Source organism: Pipistrellus kuhlii, unplaced genomic scaffold, assembly GCF_014108245.1.
Source record: "Pipistrellus kuhlii isolate mPipKuh1 unplaced genomic scaffold, mPipKuh1.p scaffold_m20_p_8, whole genome shotgun sequence".
Taxonomy (NCBI): domain Eukaryota; kingdom Metazoa; phylum Chordata; class Mammalia; order Chiroptera; family Vespertilionidae; genus Pipistrellus; species Pipistrellus kuhlii.
Window position 1 is genome coordinate 15,636,020 of NW_023425584.1, and position 21,351 is coordinate 15,657,370.

At 49.4% G+C, this 21,351-nt stretch overlaps 1 protein-coding gene across 8 annotated transcripts in view; it reads right to left on the reverse strand.

Moving 5' to 3' along the window:
- Nucleotides 1–21,351, reverse strand: part of LARP1 (La ribonucleoprotein 1, translational regulator) — an 81,301-nt gene that overhangs the window by 33,696 nt on the left and 26,254 nt on the right. For 2 of the 8 annotated variants that reach the window (XM_045576380.1, XM_036423724.2), the window contains exon 1: nucleotides 19,047–19,916. The exons of 1 other annotated variant lie outside the window; for it this stretch is intronic. In XM_045576380.1, the coding sequence (XP_045432336.1) occupies nucleotides 19,047–19,482 (436 nt within the window). In that variant the 5' untranslated portion in view covers nucleotides 19,483–19,916. Of the gene's footprint in view, nucleotides 1–1,724; nucleotides 1,745–15,237; nucleotides 15,259–19,046; nucleotides 19,917–21,351 lie in introns of those variants that run through there. 5 more of the 8 variants (XM_036423726.2, XM_036423725.2, XM_036423723.2 and 2 more) reach the window with 5 other exon arrangements.

Consider the following 21,351-nt stretch of genomic DNA (forward strand, 5'->3'; position numbering starts at 1 on the left):
TGGGATGGGCTCAGGGTTTAGTTTCATAACCAGCTCCAAACTATGGCAGTACCAGAGGGAGAAGAATGAAGGCTCTGAAGAGACTGTCTGCTTCCTCCTTACACCAAAGAGCCTCCAGGCCTTTTTGCTCACCCAGTGCTCTGGGGTCTGGGTCCCTTAAATAAGAATAGTTACACTTACTAAGCATTTGTCAGGCCTCCTGCTATGGGCTTTTGTGCATTAGGTTTTTTAATCTTTACAAAGGCTATTCCAGTTCTAGAGGAGACTCAGAGGCTAAATGACTAGCCAAAGCTAACAAAATGTAAAGGTATCTGACCCAAGGACCAAAATCCCAGGCTACCCTAGGCCTCTCAACTCTGCAGCAGATAAACACTAGGTTCTTTAGGTCCCCAAGGGGCTCCAGCTCAAGCCTACACTCCCTACAGAGTAGCCACTGGTACCAGAACCACTTCTCTAAGCCCATCAGCTCACCTGCCACTCGGCCCAGGGGAAGAAGGGCAAGCAGAGCCAGGAATCGAAGCACTGGCTAATTAGACCAGACATCATTCCATAGGAAGCCAGGCCCGGAGGGAAGCCCAGGTGCCTGACCCTGGTGGTCAGTGCACTCCCACAGGGGGAACACTGCTCAGCAGAAGCCCCGAAATGGGCTCGGTGGCAGGAGCCTCTCCCAACTCAGGCAGCACTAAGGATGTCCAACTGCTGGCTTAAACCTGCTTCCCGCCTAAGCCATCAGTCACACAACCCCTGAGGGCTCCCAGACACTGGAGAGGGCACAGGCAGGGCTGAGGGATAGCCCCACCACACACACACACACACACACACAATGCATGAATTTTTCACTGGGCCTCTACTTTCAAAGATAATGCTCTAAAGCAGCGTTTTTCAACCGCTGTTCCACGGGAGATGTTGCCTGGTGTGCCGTAGGTGCAGACAAGACAAGAATTTTATAATTTTTCACTATTTTATAATAAAGTAATTATAAAATACTTTCTTTGTGTTTATTTGATTCCTATTCAAGAGAATTACTTTATATATAGTCAATATAGGCACAGAGTTAAATTTTTTAACATTTTCTAATGGTGGTGTGCCTCGTGATTTTTTTCATGAAACAAGTGTGCCTTTGCCCAAAAAGGGTTGAAAAACACTGCTCTAGAGCAGTGGTTCTCAACCTTTCTAATGCCTGGACCCTTTAATACAGTTCCTCATGTTGTAGTGACCTGCAACCATAAGATCATTTTCATTGTTACTTCATAATTATAATTTTGCTACTGTTAATGAATTGTAATGTAAATATGTGTTTTTCTGTGTTGTTGCGACCCACAGGTTGAGAACTGCTGCCGTAGAGCCTAAGACCATCATCGGAAAACACAGATATTTACATTACGATTCATTAACAGTAGCAAAATTACAGTTATGAAGTAGCAACAAAAGTGATTTTATGGTTGGGGTCATTAGAAAGGTTGAGAACCATTGCTCTAGAGCCACCTGTAATCCAAAGGCCAGGGCTCTGGCCCACACCAAGCCTAGAATTGTGCTTCCTCCAGCAGATAGGAAAGGAGAGGATAAAGGAAGTGCAGAGCTATATGCAGGACAAAGGGCGGGTAGGAAAGGGGAACAGGAGATGGAAAATAGGGGTTTTGTATAGGCCCTGTCTTATTGGGGAAGGGGGGGCACACAAGGGGAGAGTTGAACAAGAGCATAAACCATCCATCTAAGTAAATTACCTTTCTTTACCCTTGATGACCATGGTAAATCAGCTCATAAGGTACTTCCTCATCTAACATGGCACCTAAGTCTCAAAGGAAAAAAAAAATGTTTGAGGTAGGAGGGGTGGATGTTGTCTTCTCCATATTACAGAGTAGAACTGAGACCCGTAGGGTTTCCTGACTTGCCCCCAAAGTATCAACTTGCTTTCTGAGATCCCAGGCCTGTGCTCCTGCCAACCTATCATGAAAGTTGACTATCATGGGCAAACTTGGTTACTGAGAGGTATATGTGCCAGCCACTGGGGAAGTGATGGTGAACAAGACAGTTCCTATTGACTGAGAGTATTTATATAAAGGCTTTAAGCTGAAACTCCACCTGTGACTGGTTGATCTTGACTGCCTGGGATCAATTTGCAATATCAGCTGTGTGCAGAAAGGATGCAGCTACAAACATATTTATATTTGCAGTTTGGCAATGACTGAAAATGCTCATCATCTCAACTACTTAACCCACATATGTACTGTGAGTACATAGAATGGGTAAGATTGCCCAGGTTCCAGTCATGAAACTAGTAGCCAATATGAAAGCTGACATGGTGTTGGTAGGTTCATTGCTAATTTTCCCTCCAGGATCCAATCTGTCCTCATCTCAGGCAAGGTCTGTAAACTTAGGTCCAGGGTCTTCCAGAGGGATTAAGGCAAGGCCCAAGAAGAACAAGATGCAAACACAAGTGAGAATTATGGAACAGATGCCTCTGTAGAAAGAGCACTGGACTGGAAGACAGGAAAACAGTCTACTTTCCCAAGGTCAGCCTGCATCACTCAACTACACATCCAGCAGCTGAGTGGTGCAATGATTAAGGTCCAGGCTCTGCTACTTCTACATTGGTGGCCTGGGTTTCTGTAAATAGGAACATTTCTAAACTAATGGATTGTAGAATTAAATGACTGGATCATTTAAAGTGCTTGAAAAGTGCCTCCCACATAGTAAGCACTCAATACTTGTTAGCTATTATTTCTGAAGTATATAGATGTCTCCAATATCTCATTAAGGCCATTGACAGATTTTTCCACCCCTATTACATACCTAGTTCTGGATGTCTGCTTAGTGCCCCCACCTCTCCCAAAACCATTTTGAGCAGCTCATCAGTAAGGCAGAAGAAGAGTGGGAGGGCCAGCTTCCAGAAAATTTAGAGCATTTCCCGCAACACCTTCTCAGGGTGAGAAGCCTTCTTAGGGTGGGTCAATGGCTGGCCCAGTGGGTATGGAGGGAGTGGGGTAGAAAGGAGAAGAGAGCTGAAGGCTTGTGTCTAGAGGGCCAGGAGCGACACTGGGCCTGCCCTGCCTTGGAGCTTGTTCTGCCAGGCCAAGTTCTCTTTTAGTCTATATGCCTGCAGCACTGCCACTCAAAGGGGCTCCTGTTTCTTTCTCCTTGAAGGAAAAGGGTGGAATGAAGTGAGACCTAGCATGGGCATCACGAACTCCTTGGTGCTACTTAGGAGACTTTGGCTAAGAGACTATCTCGATTTCCTATAAAATGAGAAGCAACCAGATGGCTTCCAAAAATCCTTTGGATTCTGGCGGATCTCAGGAGCTGCCACCTCAAAGGGGAAATGCCAGTGATGATTCAAGTCAGGAGGGACCAGAAAGCCTGAAATGTCAGAGAATATCCTAGAGCAGCTACAAGCCAAGCTGCAGCCAGTGGGGAACTTTTGCAGCCTGGTATCCCCAAGCTGCCAATGTTCTCACAACCCCTTTCCCATGCTCAGCAAGAGGGCCTCCCACACAATGGACGAACTGCTGTGTCTACAACTCCTGGAGAGAAAATCCAACAGAGTTAAACATCTTTTTGAAACGTTTATGAAGCTACTACTGAGCCCTTAGTACTATTTGTCACTATGCTAAGTATCTCCCTTGCAATACCCTGATTGAAAGACTGATGCTTGCCGGGACCGGTTTGGCTCAGTAGATAGAGCATCGGCCTGTGGACTGAAGGGTTGTACCTTGGTTGTGGGCACATCCCCAGTGGGGATGTGCAGGGGAGGCAGCTGGTCGATGTTTCTCTCTCATCGACGTTTCTAACTCTCTGTCCCTCTCAATTCTTCTCTGTGTAAAATCAATAAAATATATTAAAAAAAAAAAAAAGAAAAGAAAAGAAAAAGACTGATGCTTATCTTCTTTTTACTCTGACTTTTTCTCTTATGCTTTAAAGGGGAAGGTGGGGAGAGAAGTGGCTCAGCCAGTTTTTAACTCTGACACTAGGCAGGTCCCTTTATCTCCAAAAGCCTATGGAGAACTTTCTCCATAAAAGGGAGCCTACTACAACCCACCTCAAGGGCACTGAGATATGAAAGTGTTTTGTAAACTCTTCTGAAGTCTTGGGGGGTTATCTCAAAGGTAGTACCAACTCTTTCAACCCAAGGGATTGATGAATAAGAACGTCTGGTGGACTTAGGGGCAACCCAGGACAAACACATGTGGAGGCCTTTGCCCACCTCCACTGGTTTCTTCTTTGTACCTTGGCTACTTGCAAACCCAAGAGTAAACTCTTGGACGGCAGCTGAATGTGATGGGAAGAGCACTGAACTGAGCATCAGGAGAGGAGTGCTTGTTTTAAACAATGTGGCTAGTCCTAACTGAGAAGTGCTTTAAGTGTAAAAGAGTAGATTTTATAGACGTGTCACAAAGAATATGAAATCCTAGAGGTCTGGTGCACGGGCAGGGTCCCTAAGCCTGGCTGGTGGTCAGGGCCAATCTGTGGGGCAATAGGGGCCACCATTCGCACCCGCCTTGGCTACCCACTCACCTGCTCCACCATCCCAATGTGATCCCCCTCTCATTGGGGCCTACAGTGCTGCGTTGCTGATGTCTACCATGTTCCACAACACCCCCTAGTGGTCAGCACACGTCTAACTCTTGGTCAGCGGAACTCCCGCTCGTGGGGACAATTTGCGTGTGATTTCACTAACAATTTTTATATCTGTTATATTTAAACTAGAGGCCCAGTGCATGAAATCCATGCACTCAGGGGGTGGGGATGGAGAGGGAGTCCCTCAGCCTGGTCTGCGCTCTCTAGCAGTTTGGGAGCCCTTGGGGGATGTCCAACTGACGGCTTGACTTAGGCCCACTCCCCGTGAGAGCCCAGCTTGTGGATGAGCAGCTCTCCCCATGTGGGAGCACACTGACCACCAGATTGCAGCTTCTGCATTGAGCATCTGCCCCCTGGTAGTCAGTGTGTGTCATAGCAAGCAATTGTTACACCATTTGGTTGATTTGCATATTAGCCTTTTATTATATAGAAAGGGTTTCACCTGTCTTTTAAAAATGTGGCTACCGAAAAATTTAAAATTACACATGTGGCTTGCACTGTATTTCTATTAGGCAGCACTGGTCTAAAAGGATATAGCTGCTTCACAGTATTAATGGTAGTTGGTGGGACAGATTATAGAGATTTGTTCTCTTTGTAAAAACATACTTGGACATCTTCTACAATGAATTGGTGTTGTTTTAATAAGTTGAAAATATTTCCCCTTCAAAAGAAGTTAAAAGGCCCAACACACAATAGTGTTTCCACCCTGCTTTGGTAACCCAGAACCACTCCCAAACCCCTCACGTTGGCCTGGAGGCCACCCCTGAGAAACCACAAGGTCAGTGTGGCTCTTTCCAGCAGGCTGCACAGGCCTGACAGAAGTGAAGAGGAAGGGACATTTCTGGGGGAAGAGAGGCCAGGGCCCGGCTCATACCCACTCACAGTGGTCAAAGGAGCAGAGCTGGGACCTCCAGGCTGGGCCACCTGGGACCCAGAGATTCCGGCTGTCTAAAGGTTTATGTGAGACTTTTCTGGTTGGGGTTTGTATTCTTCTGTAGTCTGGGAGAATGCAAAGCCAGATAACAAGTAAGGCAGGAAATCTAAAGGCAGTTTGCTATTGTCTGGAATCCCAGCTATTTACCAACTACTGTTTAGCCTTGAGCAAATTACTAAACCTCTCTGAACACCTGTTTTCTCCTCTGTAAACTGAGGATCACAACTACGGCTATATCCCATAGGGGTGTAGTGAAAATGAACCAATAAATGAATAAGGTGTGAGTGGTGGCTCAGAAGTTTGATAATTACATGAGAAGTGGAGAGTCTTGATGCAGTCTTGCCTGACTCCCTAGAACATCTGCCCTCAAGGGGCAAGCTACAAGGCAAGCTACCTCTGAGATAGATTCTAGGACACTTGGCTAAGCCAGGGACATGATAATGGCACACTAGCAATGGATGAGCAACTGTACCCAGGAGCACACAAGTTGTGAAAAACAAAGACCCGGTCAAAAGAAATGAGAGCGCGGGCTGAAATCAGAATTTGGATCCCCACACTTTCACCTCAGGCAACTTGCACTGACCACTCAACTCCCCCAGCCTGCCCACCTTGAAGATCTGACTTGAGATAAAAAAGCCAGCACACTTTCTGACAAGAAGTCAGGAATAGAAAACTATGGCATAAGAAGGTCAGGTGAGGCTCATTACCCACGCCCAGGTGTTCCACCATCTTTGTTCAGCTCCTGCTGGTGACCCCACACTATTCATTCACACCCTCACTCCACCTCCATGCTAGGGCATGGAGCCTGGAACAGGCCTGGGAAAGTTGGTCTAGGCAAAGAAACACCAACTTCCCTAGCTCTGCGGCCATGAGACCGAGAACCTGGAGAATAAACTTCTGCCTGCCTCAGGCCACACTTCTGATTAATAAGCACAGTTCCACAAACTAAGCTTCTGGACAGTTTAAGAGCCAAAGTAAGAAATAGCAACCAGAAAACTTCATCTTCAAGTGGCTTAGTCTCAGGGGGGAAAGAGCTTAAAAAAAAAAAAAAAAATCAGACCCAAGTCACTATGCCATCATCCATTCCTTTCATCTCTTTCCAGGACTACTGCAGAAGCCTCCAACGAGGTTCCCCTGCTTCCAACCTGGCCTCCTGCTGCCCCAACCCCAGTTCAATCTCAACAGAACAGAGTATTCCTAAAGAAACAAGATCATGCCACCTCTCTCACTATTTTCAGAACAGGACCCAAACTTCCTAAGCTGGCCTCCAAAAGCCTCTTGCTTTTCTGCTTTTTTGAGCCCCTCACCTCTCTCTCACACAGGCCTTTATGTTTCTTGGAGAACTCTAAACTCATTACCACCAAGTACTTAATGTCACTCTAGGCTAGAATGCTCATCACCAGGCTCCTCATCTTGGCTCACCCTTAGGGCATTATTCCCTGACACCTTGATAGAGGCTGCCCCAGTCAAGCCCACTTCCACTTCCATCCCCACACTTTTCTGTTACAATGCCTTTGTTTCTTTCACAAAGCACTTTACCACTATCAGAAACTGCCATGTAGCATTAAAGGTGGCTGCAAATAGACTCTTCTGTGGAAAGGCAGGACCCATGTCCCCTGACCTTCACTCTGCAGGATCTGTAACCTCTATTAACATCATATGGTAAAAGTGATGCTGTGCCAGTGTGCAGGTCCAGGATCTCAAGGATACTGACGGAATTTACTCATCTCTTGAAACACCCTCTGAGAGCCCTAAGCCATATGTAGTACTACTACGTGAAATCACCATGCTGGGCACTGAAATCAACCTTTCAGCCACCCATGCCAAGGCACCAAACATGTGAGTGAAGCTGTTGTGGTGGACTTTACAGATCAGGACACCACCACCTTTACCACTGCTATGTAAGAAAATAATCACTTGGCTGAGCCCTGTCCAAATGCTGACCCACAAATCAATGAATAAAATGGTTGTACTAACTTTTGGGGGGATTTGCCTGGCAGTGATAACCTAGTTGGTTTACTGTGTCTCCCCATTAGAATGTAAACTACAAAGGCAGGCTCCTTCAGTTTTGTTCCCAGCAGAATGCCATGGTCTAACACTTAGTAGGTAATTTAAATAAATGTGAGATGAATGACTTTCCCTTTGGTGGCAGTCAAGTTACTTCCTTTCACACAAAGGGTAGGCTCAAGCCCTGGTGGTTCTTTAGATAAGCCTGAGGTCTCTGAATTCTGTTTCTGGAGATGGGTCAACTTCCCTTCTACTGAGACAGTTAATACTTTGGCCCTGACCTCCTCCCGACCTAGGTTCTAAACCACAGAGCCAGAGGTGGGTCTCAGCAACCACCCAACTTAACCATGTACAGGATATGTCAGAATCTTCTCAATAATATTACTGCTAAGAGATGAGCCACCACTGTCTCCACACCTCTGAGGGCACCCAGAACCTTTTGGAGCAGCCTATCTTAGCCCAGCATTTTCTAGAAGCCTAGGTCAGCATGTCCCATGCCTAGGTAGAAGAATCCCATAGCCTTGGCCAAACTCTTGGGGATGACACTCTAAAGCCAGTGCAATTGGGTGGGGAAAACAATCCGTTAGATGAAATTTTCCTCATCAACTGCAGTCTTGATCTCCAATTGATATATCAAACTTAATCCTAGTGGGAAAGGACCTTGAAAGGTCTGACTCAACCACCCTCATTTTCAGTGAAGAGAAAGGAAGTCTAAAAAGGTTCAGTAAATCACCCAACACATCTTAGCAAGTGAGTCAAACACCTGGGACTAGAAGGCTGGTCTCGTTTTCCTGCCCAGATTCTCCACTCCTCTCCCCGCACCTCCTTTACAAGGCCCACACCAACCATTGTGTGAGGAGCAGTCTGCTTTGAAGAAGTCTCTCTCCATGACTGTGGGCCCCAAAGAAAATGTAATGCTCCAGTTAGTTCCAATGCTCTAAAAGCAGGACCATGATACACAAGGCCTCTAGCCAGGGCCTTTCCCTTTCTAGCCAAGACACAGTAATATCTGCCTTAGCTGGTCTCATACCTAACAGGGTGTCTGAGCTGGAAGGCACCTTAAAGACAGAGCCAAAACCTACTTACTAATGTTCTACCTCCAAGACCTTCACCCGTAGGGCTATATTAAGCAGGTCTACTCAAATGCTTTATTTCAGAACAGGCATTTCTACCCACCCCAAGCTTTGATTCTCTGGACAAAATAACCCTCGTTCTCTCAACCGTTCCCTCCTCATAGAAATGTGCATGTGTCCCAGTGAGCCACGCCCTCTGTGTATTCCTAATTTCCTGTCTCCCTCCCACATTCCCTAGAAGCAGCACCCAGTCTCCCACACCCAACCTTGCTCTCACCATATCTAAATTCCACCCCCTTCACTCAGCTCCACTTTAGGCAAAACCCAAACCAGGCTACTCTTACATCCATGTAATTGGTCTCTTTCACTCATATTGCCGTTTATATACAGAAGAAAAGCAAAGAAACACAACCCAAAGTGGCAGAAAGACATGGAAGATGGACTGGGAGGGTTTCCATACAAAGCACTGAGCCCATCTCACTAACATCCTATAACCAGGGCATTCCTAAGCACCACAATGCAGGCTCCTCACTGCAGGACTGTACCCCTAAGGATTCTTCAATTGGAGTTGCATTGACAGCCCAGGGCAGGGTCTGCCTTCCTTCCTGGGTAGGCTCAGGACCAAACATGGGAATCAGGCAAAGGACCCAGGAAGCTAGAGAAGTTGGCTTTAGCACCTACCTTTGTTACAAACTGAAGACCTGGGTCAAATTCAGGTCTCTAAATAAATAAATAAATAAATACCCACACCATCAATACTCTTATAGTTATCACTTTTTACTTATTTCTTGCCAGGCTCCAGCTAAGCAATCATATTCACTTAGCTCACTTTCAACAATGATCTCACTATGTGGGTAACTACATATAATTCCATTTACTGAAGCCAGAAGTTACACCAAGGGCACTGTTGGTAAGTGACTGGGTTGACTGAGTTCAAAGTTCATGTTCTAGTATCCCATTCTGCCCTTTTCTCCAGAGGTGGAGTGTAAATAGAACTGGAGTGGGAGCCCAGATACTTGGGTTCAAGTCTCAGCCTTGCTTTGAACTGATTTTGAACAACTCCTATTTCCTTTCTGGGCCTTTAGTACCTAAACTGTGAGAGGTTTAGATTTAATGACCTTCAGAATCCCTTTCAGCTCTATACTCCTCCTCTGAAAGGAGGGGAAGTAAACCCAACCTCCTTGAAGCCACAACAATAGGAACAGAGTTGACAACTGGACACGGAGCTGCAGAAGCCTAACTATCGTTTCTGGGGAAATCACTACAACAGCTGAATTCAGTTAGGGGAGGTGCTCGGAAAGGAAGGAGACCTTGTATACATTGCTACCTGTATAAGAACCTGCAGGGCCAAACTGCAGGGACTGGTAGCAGGCAGCCTAGCTATGGAGTCCTGCCACTCGGGTGTCTCCCCTGGTGGAGGTGGGGACTGCCACCTGGAAGCCTGTCTCCCTGCCACTGCTTCCAGGGCCACCTCCTCTTCCTGCCTAGCCCTCTACAGCAGGCATAAGCAGACTGGAGGCTCTAAGCTCAAGCATGAGCTCAGCCTACGCCAGTTCAGCAACTGTGCTTCTTTCTTCTAGCAACTGAGATGAATTACAACTAATCTGACCCTCTAAAAGGTCAGAGAAATCCCATTAAACCAGAGCCGCTCCCTACCCAAGAATGACAGCTGATAATTGCCCAAGTCCTACAATTCAGGATGACTTGGAAGCCTGTTCGCTTTTATAATTTGGGAAGACTGCCTCAAAGGATCAGAAAGGAAACTCTACCAGGGGTCCTCAAACTTTTTAAAGTGGGGGCCAGATCACGGTCCCTCAGAGAGCTGGAGGGCCGGACTATATGAACTACTAATTCCTACTGTAACACCTCGGCTGCGCTCACTGCCCAAAAAACCTGGCGGGCCGGATCAGACTCCTCTGCGGGCTGCATGTGGCCCGAGGGCCATAGTTTGAAGACACCTGTGTAGGTGCTGAGAATACAGCAGTAGTCAAATATCAGTCTCTGACCCAATGGTGATAATAGCTAAGAAGGAAGCTGAAGCAGGGTAAGAGAGAAGGGGCTGCAGAGTAAGAGGTGGCAGTGAGCTGGTTACATAGGGTGGTCTAGGAAGACCTCTCCATCACACTGATATATGAACAGGAACCAGAGAAAGTGAGGGTGTGAGGCCTGTGGCTATCTAGGGGGAAGAGCATTCCAGAACAAAAGCCATAAAGCAGGAGAATGTGCCTCAGAGAAAGCAAGGTAGTTGGGAGGTAAAAGTTGGGGGTGGAGGGAGGGTGTCAGAGCTTGGGAGAATGATGGTATGGAGAGCCAGATCAAGCAGACTTATAGGATACTAGGCCCAGTGCACAAAATTAGTGCACTGGGGGGGGTGTCCCTCAGCCCAGCCTGAACTCTCTCCAACCTGGGACCCCTCAGGGGATACCTGGCAGTCAGACATCCCTCTCACAATCCGGACACCCTTCTCACAATCCCGGAAGCTGTCTCTCAACCATTCACCTGCCTGCAAGCCCAGTCACCCTCTAACCACTCCCCTGCTGGCCTGGTGCCTCCCCTCAACTGCCCTCCCCTGCTGGTCTGGACACCCCTAACAGCCCTTCCCTGCTGGCCTGACTGCCCACAACTACCCTTACCTGCTGGCCATCTTGTTTGACGGCGTGAGGGTAAATTTGTGTATTACCTCTTTATTATATAGGAATGCTGAGGCCTCTGATTTTATTCCCCTATAATAATATGCCTTAAGAGTGTTTTGAGCAAGAGTGACAGACCAGTTAGGAGGCTGCTAAAAATCTAGGTGGGAAAGCAATGCTGTGTAGACCAGGCTGGCAACAGAAAAGGTTGTAAGAAGCATTTAGTTTTGGATACAGGTTTTTTGGGGAGCCAAAGGGATGTAAATTAGATGTGAGATGACAGAGAAGCGGTCAAGGATGAGCCAAAGGCTTAGTCTAAGAAATCACGTTAAGCGCCATGTCAGTCACTGGTGACTGACACTATACTTTCGGTTTGGACCTGTCAGTCTCTGGCTGCCAGCGTATTGGTGAATTCGGGTATCACAGGCTAAACAGAAAGGAAGACAAAACAGTCTTGGCACTTAACATGTTAACCTCTCCTGAGCCTCACTTTCCTCATCTGTGAAGTAGGCATAAAAAGCTCACCTGCTAAGATTACATGGGACAGAACAGGGAAAGCACCCAGTAAATGGTTAAGTATGATACCACCATTATTAACCTTGGGGTTTTCAGGAGCTTCAATAAGCTAAGTGTGACAAGGAAAGCAAAAACCATACACAAACCAGGTGGACGATTCAGCCACCAGGTGGCCCATGCTACTTCTTAGAGCCACTCTCCTGATCCTGCCCTGGGCTGTCATGCAACTCTATAGTTGGTGTGTGTGTGTAATTGAAGAATCACGGGGGGGGGGGGGGGGGGGGGGGGGCGCGGGGCGGGTAACAGTCCTGCAGCGAGGAGCCCACATTGTGGTGCTTAGGAATGCCCTGGTGATAGAATGTCAGTGAGAGATGGGCTCGGTGCTTTGTACAGAAACCCTCCCAGTCCATCTTCGATGTCTTTCTGCCACTTTGGGTTGTGTTTCTTTGCTTTTCTTCTGTATATTAACAGCAATATGAGGGAAAGAGACCAATTACATGGATGTAATAGTAGCCTGGTTTGGGTTTTGCCTAAAGTGAAGCTGAGTGTAGGGGGTGGAACTGAGACCCCCAGCCACTTTACTTTAAAGCAGGGAAGAGAAAAGGCTGCCTTGAATAGCATTATGTTTGGAGGACAATTTTAGAAGGTTACTTATTACAGAGTACCCTATAAACAAGGCTTTTGATGGAGGAGTCATTGAATGTCCCAACAGTACCCCAATCTGAGATTGGGGAGCCCTTCACCATACATGACATTCATACATCAAGCTGCACAAAATTCATCAATTAAGGTCTCCAATCCTTACTGCCCACCCACCCCACCAGGACTTTGCTAAATAATCCAAACCAAAGGGGCAGCCAAAAAAAGGTATCTCTTCGAGACTGTCTTGATTCTGAAAAACTCCCTGAGATCCCCTAAGCTATGTCACAAGAAGTTGGCCACTTGGTTCTGGTACCTATTACAAATAAAGCTTCTTGAAAAGCTAGCTAGCTCCTGATTATCCATCCTTATTTAGGAAAGGCTTGGATAACCTCTGAGAACAGGTGATGACCTCAAACTAGATATACCTAGCTTGGGAATGCATCTTCTAGAATATAAATCACTTACATGTGTGGAACATTTTACTTTTTATTGATTTTAGAGAGGAAGGAAGAAAAGGAGAAGGGAGAGAGGGAAGGGAAAGAGGAAGGGGAGGGAGGGATAGATCTGTTGCCTTCCACATGCACAACTGGAGATAGAACCAATAACCTTGGTATTTGCCTTAATTGGGAATTGAACTTAACACTTTTGTTTTGGTTTTTAAACATATATATATATTTTACTGATTTCAGAGAAGAAGGGAGAGGAGAGAGAAATATCAATGATGAGAGAGAATCACTGGTCGACTGTCTCCTGCACTCCCCTAACCAGGAATCAAGCTCGCAACCCAGGTATGTGCCCTTGACTGAAATCAAACACAGGACCCTTCAATCTGCAGCCAAACCGGCTAGGGCAAACTCAACACTTTTTGGTGTACTGGAGGATGATGCTCCAACCAACTGAGCCACACTAGCCAGGGCTTGTATGGGACATTTTAACTTCTGAACTGAGCTCCCCAATACTCACTATCAATTTGATTCTCAAAAGAACCTCAGCATAAGTGTTAGTTCCATTCTGTGAATAAAAAAGCAGAGGAGAGGCAAGCTAAGGTCACTAGGTGAGAGCAGAGAGAAGTATTCTGCCCATGTTCTGAATTAAATCCCATCACTTACCCCCTTTGCCCCACTGTTTCCTATATTTTCACCAGCCAGACTACCAAAACTTGTTTCCTATCATGAACCTCCAGCGAAGTAAGGCTGTCCTCTCTCCTGGCCACTCCCTTAGGTCACTCTAGACCAGCCAGGGAGGTTTGGGAGCCCAGACTGAGGCACCTGTGAGCCCTCTTGAGGTCCCAAAACACTAATTACCCCCTTTGAGCTTGTCTTGGATTTTGCAAACAGGGGCACTCCCATCTGCCAAGCTCTCCATTTTAAAGAGGTTTTTGTGGTTTCAGACGGGGCTCCGCCTCCTCTCCCTACCCACCTCCCAAAGGGAGGGAAACAGTGCTGAGCTGAGTAACAGCTATAAAACATTCTTGCCTAGTCCCCATTGCAAACGTGGTGGGTCAGCCAAGAGACTCTGCCTCTTGGGAGAGTCAGGGTTCAAGAAAGATGAAAGTACCCACTAGCTCCCAAGGCCTGGAACCACCTCCTAACCACCCCTAAACTCTTCCTTCCTATCAGGCACACACCGCCCAGCTGGGGTGAAACTCAAACTCCCTGCCCAGAAGGAGGGGGCCTGAGAGCAGGTGAAGACCTTCCCCTACCTCTTTCCTAATTGGTTGCATTCTTTAGAAAAGGAGAAAGTGATCTGAATTACAGGAAAAGAGGTGAAGTCCTCATTTACCTAGGCTAACGCAGCAGTTCTTAGCCAAAAGAACTGTTTTATAACTGGTTTGTTTGAATTGGGATCCAAACAAGATCCACACAGTGTATCTGATGTTTCAACTCTTTTCATCTGTAACAGTTCCCTTTATTAAAATGCTGACTGATAAAATTATCTGTGCTGTAGAATTCCACACATTCAGGAGTACAGATAACTGCTACCTCATAGTCAATCAATGTGTTTCTCTAGCCCCACAGATCTGTGGTTCTGTTGGGTTTAGGTTCAATTTTTACTTGGGGAGGGGAAGATTTCTACAGACAGTGCTGTGTATTTTCTACTATAACATTGTAAGGCACATAAGGTCTGGTTTTCCACAATGTTTGATATCACCCCCAAGTGAACAGCTCAGGTTCCTGAAGCAAGAGTCACTGCAGCCCTGAGTTTGGATTCAAAACTGGAGTTTTTTCCACTACAGGAGGTATAAACACACATGTTTAAAAGAAAAAAAAAGGGGGGGGGGGAGCTCTGCATTGGTTTCTTTCTTTTGTGGGGAGAGGTTTTATTTAAAAAATGTTTTTGATACCAAAAAAAAAAAAAAAACCAAAAAATTCAAAAACCCAACAACCCCGACATTTAGACTTAACCTAATTCTTTCACTTTACAGAAACGGAGAAAGCATGGGTTGCTGGTTTCCAAAATGCAGGTCATGAACAGATCAGAAGTGGAACAAATGCTAATAATGATCATTTATTACTAAAAAAAAAATTAAAACTGCAATTAGTAAGTAAGTAGCACTTAACAGATACTCTGCTTGACAATATGCTAAGGGCTTTATTAATATCACCTTCTTTAATTCTCATGATCTTTTGAAATAGTTATCATTTTCTCATTTTGAGAGTACCAGTAGCTCAGAGAGACTAATTCACCCAGGATTGCACAGCAACTTAAATGCAAAACTGGATATATACAAATATAGAATCATTACATTGCACAACTGAAACTAATAATATTATATGACAATTATATCTCAATAAAGGAAAAGCAGCAGCATGGTGGAGCTCAAAAGTGCAGACTATATGAATCCAGGCAAAGCTCTTACTTGCATCCAGTCTACTTCTATGGTGGGAACCAGGGGCTGAAGTAGGTCTGAGGCTATGAGGGAGGTCTTCAGACAGAAATGCAGATGCCCTACCTACTGAAATGGTGTGGGAGACATGAGGAAGGGCCCAAACCCAGAGAGGAAAGTAAAGAAAGGGAATGGGAGATTTATTTGAGGCCAGTTCAGTGGAGCAGAGGGTCCCTGGGGTTGTCATGGGTTAGCCAAGATTATATAACCCTTTCCTATTTTGTACCGTCAGTTATCTATACTCCAAAGGGACACAGAAAAAAAGTGATGCCCAGAACATTAACACTCAAGTCTTAGACTCTGCCCCTGACTTTCCTTTAAAGAGAAATCAAGAAAAAGACTGCAGCATTGGTTAAAGTTAAATGTGCTACAAAACCAACCCACTGAGTCCCACACTGGGGTGAGTGGAGGCTTCTAGTGATGATGATACATTCTCAAAGTCTCAATGGCCTTTTCCCCACAGCCCTGAGAGCACACGTGCACTCTCCCAAAAGATAATCTTAATGAAAGGCAAATTAACAAGTTAAAACTTATTTTAAAAAGTCATCACACCACATTCCAAAGCCGAAATAGCCAATTTTTTGGGTAACCAACATTTAAGACTATCCATATCATGCTCTGTGTTCTCCAACTCCCTCTTCTTACAAGCGGAGAACATGGAGACCCAGAAAAAGTCCCAGAAAGTCCCATAGTCTCAGTCTCCCAGACATGGTATAACAGCTACAGGACAGGCACTGGGCTCAGTAAATGCTTTACACATTATCACGGTGAATGCTCACAACAGCCCCAAGAAGCAGATAAATCATGATTTAATCCCTAGTACACAAATGGGGAAGCTGAGGCACAGAAAGGTTATGGAACTTATTGTCCAAGGAGGCACAGCTAGAAATGATTAAGAGCTGGCGTTTGAACCCATGCAGTTTTGACCCCAGAACTTTTGCTGCTTTTAACTAAGACATCCTGTGTTAGTTACTTGAAGAGTTGTGGCTTGGATAAATATAAATGTGTGTGTGTGTGTATACACATATATGAACATATATATTATTTTTTTCCAAAATATTCTAGGAGATGGAAACATAAAAAGCCAAAATGCAAATCCCAAGATTTGAAACAACAAATATAAGACATAGAAGCTTAAGCCAGAAAAAAGACACCCACAAATAAGGGAGGAATATCAAAAAATACCTTTCATTACTAGTTACTGCACGTGTCCCTTAAAGAACTAAAACACCAGCATCTGAGCCAAAAGGAGAGCTAAAAATAGGCATTTGCAGCAAGCTTTGGAAAGCCTTTAGCCTGCTTATGAGGGACTCATTTCTGTAGACTCCCAAAGGCATGCATCACAGAACGCAAAATTCCCAAGACTACACTGCCACTCCACTGGTGTCACATTTAAACTTGTCCAAACTGCAAATAAAATCAGGGGTGAAAAAGGCCTTACGTAGACTTCTATGTAGAATCCAAAGAAAGGCCCATCTAACCTTATCAGACATGCCAATCACAAAATTCTCCCTCATAAAGCATCTGAGCCCTAGCTACAAGCTTAAACTGAATTTAATAAATTAATTCAGTTAGTCTGTCAGAGACTATTCCAAAACCAACCAGTAAACAAGATACTTTTTTTGCCTTAGGATTTCAGAAAAACAAGCACCGAGCAAATCTACCTGACTCAGAATTTTGTTGTGGGCACTTAACTACAGCAAGTTGTCTTCTCCACTTGGAAGAAAAGGTGAGAGGAGATGTCAGCCAAACTGTCTTCTTCCCACGACCAATAACCCCAGTGACGCACCCTATCAAGGGCCCTGGACTTGCACAAAATACTAGCTCAGGCATACAACACCACCTGATGTCATGGCTGATTTAAAACCCACAGGGCAGGTTCACCATTGGCTAAGCAGAAGCAGCAGCCGCCAGGGTGAGTAGCCCCATTTAAACTTCTGAGGAGTGCTCTCTCCTGGGATGATTATACCCCTTTGAATTTAAAGAGGGGAAGGACCAAAGAGTGTCTTAAAGTTGCCTTCCCTCCCTCTGTAGGTGGATCAGGAGGGATATGCAAGAAAATGGAGGTTTCAGCACTGCCCTTTGCATAATAGAGCTCTGGCAGGGAAAGGGGGGGAAGGGCAGAAGGAAGAGAGCACGGTTTGAGGTACTTTAGTAAACCCCAAATGTCCCCTCCTCCAAATGAAGCAACCTTAAAAGAAATAAAAATTGCAACACCCCATTTTCAGAATTAACTGTTCTGTTTTTTGTTTTTTTTTTTCTAGGACTACCAGTGATTCTAACTCCCTTGCATGTGAAGGCATGAAGATCCCTTCAACTTTCCCCATTCTGGTGGTTTAAACCAGTCGGCCTCAACCAGTGACTGCAAGGGGAGGAGTTCTGAACCGGCACTAGAGCCGCGGCCACAGGCCACCCTACTAGCTCTACAATGGGGTTTTGATACTGGCCAACTTCAAAGGGACCCAAAACCAAGGCATCCAGACTCTGCATTACGCCTCTGCGCGCCAGCTCGGCAGAGGGAGCGGAGAGGGTGTGTGTGCTCCCAGACCCAGACGCCGCCGGTCTATTCTCGGCAACGGGAGGCCCAGGCGAGCCTCCTCCATGTTAGCGCCGCCTCTCTCCCCACGCTGACACCGCTCCTCCAGGATTCCCTGAACCTCCACCTCCACCTCCCCACGGGCCTGGCCCCAAAGGACCCAAAAAGCCGAGGGAGGGAGGAAGAGAGGGCGAGCGAGCGAGCGAGCGCCGGCCGGCGGCCACATGCGGCTCCCCGCGCGGGAAGGCACCACGTTGCCCGGGCCGCGGAGGAATGCCGGGAGGGAAGGGGGGCCGCGCACTCACACCCGCGCCCCCGCACCCTCCCGACCGCGCCCCCGGCCGGCACCCGCCGCCCACCCCCCGCGCCGCGCCGGGCGCCGAACGCACAGGCCGGGCGGCCGCGAGCAGCCCGCGGGGCCGGCGGCGGCGCACGGCGCCCAACTGTCACCCGGCCGCCCGGCCAGGCGCGGCCACTCCCTCCCCGCGGCCCGCGTGCGCGCAGGCCCCCTCACCCGCCTCGCCTTTTCCGCCCAAACCCCTTCCCCGGGCTCCCCGCACCCCGGCCACCCGGCTCCCTCTCAAGGCGGAAGGCCCCCGGGATCGAGGAGGGAAACCCCCGGCTTCAATGACACGCTGGGTTTCCTCCTTCTCCCCATTCTCTCCGTAACCGACCCCGCAGACCGTCACCGATGGCGATCCGACCGCCGGACGCCGTGCGCCCGGGAACAAAAGTTGTTAACTTTTACACCCCGAGCCCGTGGGCTCGTCGCCGGCCCTCCTGCCGCCCGTGACACGGGCTCATTGAACCTTTAACAACGCGGGGCTCGCGGCGCTGCTGCCAAAGCGGGGAGCGTGGGGCGGAGCGGGGCGAGGGGGCTCCCCGAGGGAGAGGCCGGGGCTGGAAACCGTCCCCCTCAGACCATGCGGCGGGGGGAACCTCTTCCCCGAAACCAGCGCCGCCCGCTCCTGGCGAGGTAGGCCCGGGCCACGCCGTTGCCCACTAACCGCTGCGGCCCGGAGGCCGGGCCCTCCCGCGGGGCCGGCTCCCCGAGTGCGCCTGGGGGGAGGGGGGCTCGGCGACCCGAATTAGCCAGGAAGCAATAAAAATAAAAACACACACACACACACAAAAAAAAATCCCTAGTCACTGCGACCAGCGGCGGACCCCAGAGGCCTCTGGGGGAGGGGACGCCCGTGTCCCCGGAAGAGGCCCCCGCACCCGGGCCGGCGAGCGGGAGACCCACCTGGGAGAGACTGTCCGTTCACGGCGGCCAGCACCGGCGGCAGCGCGTTCTTGGTCCACGGGTTCACCTTGGGCGGAGGGGCCTCCACGAAGTCCCGGCGCCCGGCGCCCGCGGCTCCGGCCGCTCCTCCGCCGGCGCCCGGCTCTCCGCCGCCCTCCTCCCCGTCGCTGAAGGCCAGGCCCTCGGCGCCGGGGGGCGGAGGCGGCCGCGGGCTCTCGCGCTCCGGCTGCCCGCCGCCCTCCTTGGGCGGCTTGGCGCAGGGGGGCCGCGGTCTCCGGCCGCCGCCGTCCGGCTCTCCCCCGCCGACGTCGTTCGCGCCGGGCTCGCCCTGGCCCTCGGGCGCCGGCGGCGGCTTCTTCCTCACCAGCCCCCCGTGCTCCTCGGCCTGCAGCAGCGGAGCGCCTCCCGGCAGCAGCGGCTCCACCTGAGTGGCCATCTGCGCGCCCGCCCCCCCGGAGAAGCCGGGCGCGCCGGAGGCGGCCTCCCCCGCCTCGAACTCGGCTCCCGGGGCGCCCGCGACGCCTTCCTCCGGGGCGCTGGGCCCCGGTCTCTGCGGAGAAGGGTCGGGGTTCACGCTAGGCGCGGCCTCCCTCCTGGTCGGATGCAGCCGCCGTAGATCCGAGGCCCGCTGGCGGGGCGGGGGGGGGGGGGAGGGAAGGCCCCCCACTCTGCGGTCCAGGCCTCCTTGGCGCGCGTCCCCCCCCGCCCGTTCCTCGCGAGGCGCCCCCCGGAGCCTGGCAGGCTTCTCGTGCTGTCCCTCCCTCCCCCCCGCCGCCGGGGCGGCCCGGGCTTCCCGGCTCGGGGGCTGCAGCAATATGGACGGACGGGGGAGAGGCGCGGCGAGCCGAGCCGACCACGCGATCCGCGGCAGGCGGCGGGCGGGCGCGCGCCTCGCGACGCGGCGGGCGAGGGGCGGGACGGCGCGGCGGGGGCGCGCCCGCTAGGGCCGACCCCGGGCGCCAGGCGGGCGGCGGAGGCGGCGGGAGCGCGCGCGCACGGCCTCGCGGGCCCGCCCCCGGCCCCGCCCCTCGCCTCCGAGTCCTCGGAGCACCTCCCAGGCTTGGGGGTGCGGGGTGCTCAGACCCGACGGGGGCGAGCACGTGCCTGATGCAATTCGGAAGGGGGGGGTCAGGAGAGAGGCTGGAGAGGAGACCTGGGAGGGGGGCGGGGGAAAAGGGGAGGTGTCTTAAAGGGCCAACGCCTGAGAACAGCCGCAGGTGGAGCACATGGAAGCCGGCCACGCGGCTGGCCAGGCCTGCTGACGCTTTTTGGGTTGGGTGCTCCGGGTTCGGGGGAAGGAACTATTAACATCACCATCGATTTACAGGATGATAAGGGGGAAGGGCGGGTGCCCCTCTTCTACCCCAAAGACTCGCGGAGGCCGCAGGTTCCCTGGCACCCTGACCCCGCCCGGGTGACCTTGGGCGAGCCGCCCTCATCTCCACGGTTCATGCTCTGGTCCCGCCGACCCTGCGGACACGGAGGTGTGTTTGACCCCGGGTGCGGAAGGCAGGTCCTGAAGCCTTAGACGAAGGGAAGGTTTGGGGCGCCTAGGAAGTGGGAATTGAATCACCAGCCGCCCCCAACCTGGCCAAACTCCCGAAAGGGCCGGAAATGTCTTTTCTTTCAAGTGGGTTTCATTTTTTTTTTATTATTATTATTGCTTTGGGCAGAGTTAAACCAACTTGTGATTGCGACTCCTGAGTTCTGAGATTTTATTCTGGCCCTTATATGGCCTCTGCAGCAGTCACTAATTCATTGGGCCTCAGTTTCCCTATTGTACAACGAAGGCGTGGAGTATGACTGGTTTCAAACTTCAGTGTACACTCGTTTCAATAAATATTTACACACCTCGTACTGTGGGGGCCTTTGGGTTCTAGGAAACCCAGGTTTAGCAATAAACCAGACTAGCAAAGTCCCTATCCTCATGGAATGTACATTTAAGGTGGAGAAAGCGACAATAAAAGTATGTGATAAACAACTTCTTGTCTAATATCTGTGAAGATAATAATGACTACAGTAATAGGTTAGACTATTTCAGTTACTTTAGTTTGGACCATAAGGGAAATTTTTGAACACAGATTCCAAAGCATTTGGAATCAGGCCTACCTGGGATTGAACCCAGAAATCTGCATGTCTAATAAGACTCCTTAGGTACTTAGCCACCAGGTGGTCCCACACTTCACTTGGAGAAGTTCTGGCCTCTGACTGTGATCAGGCTGTGATCCCACCTGCTCAAGAGACAGCAGCCTGGAAATGCTGGCCGTCTCCCAGACAGTTAGAACTCACAACCTGCTTATTGAAA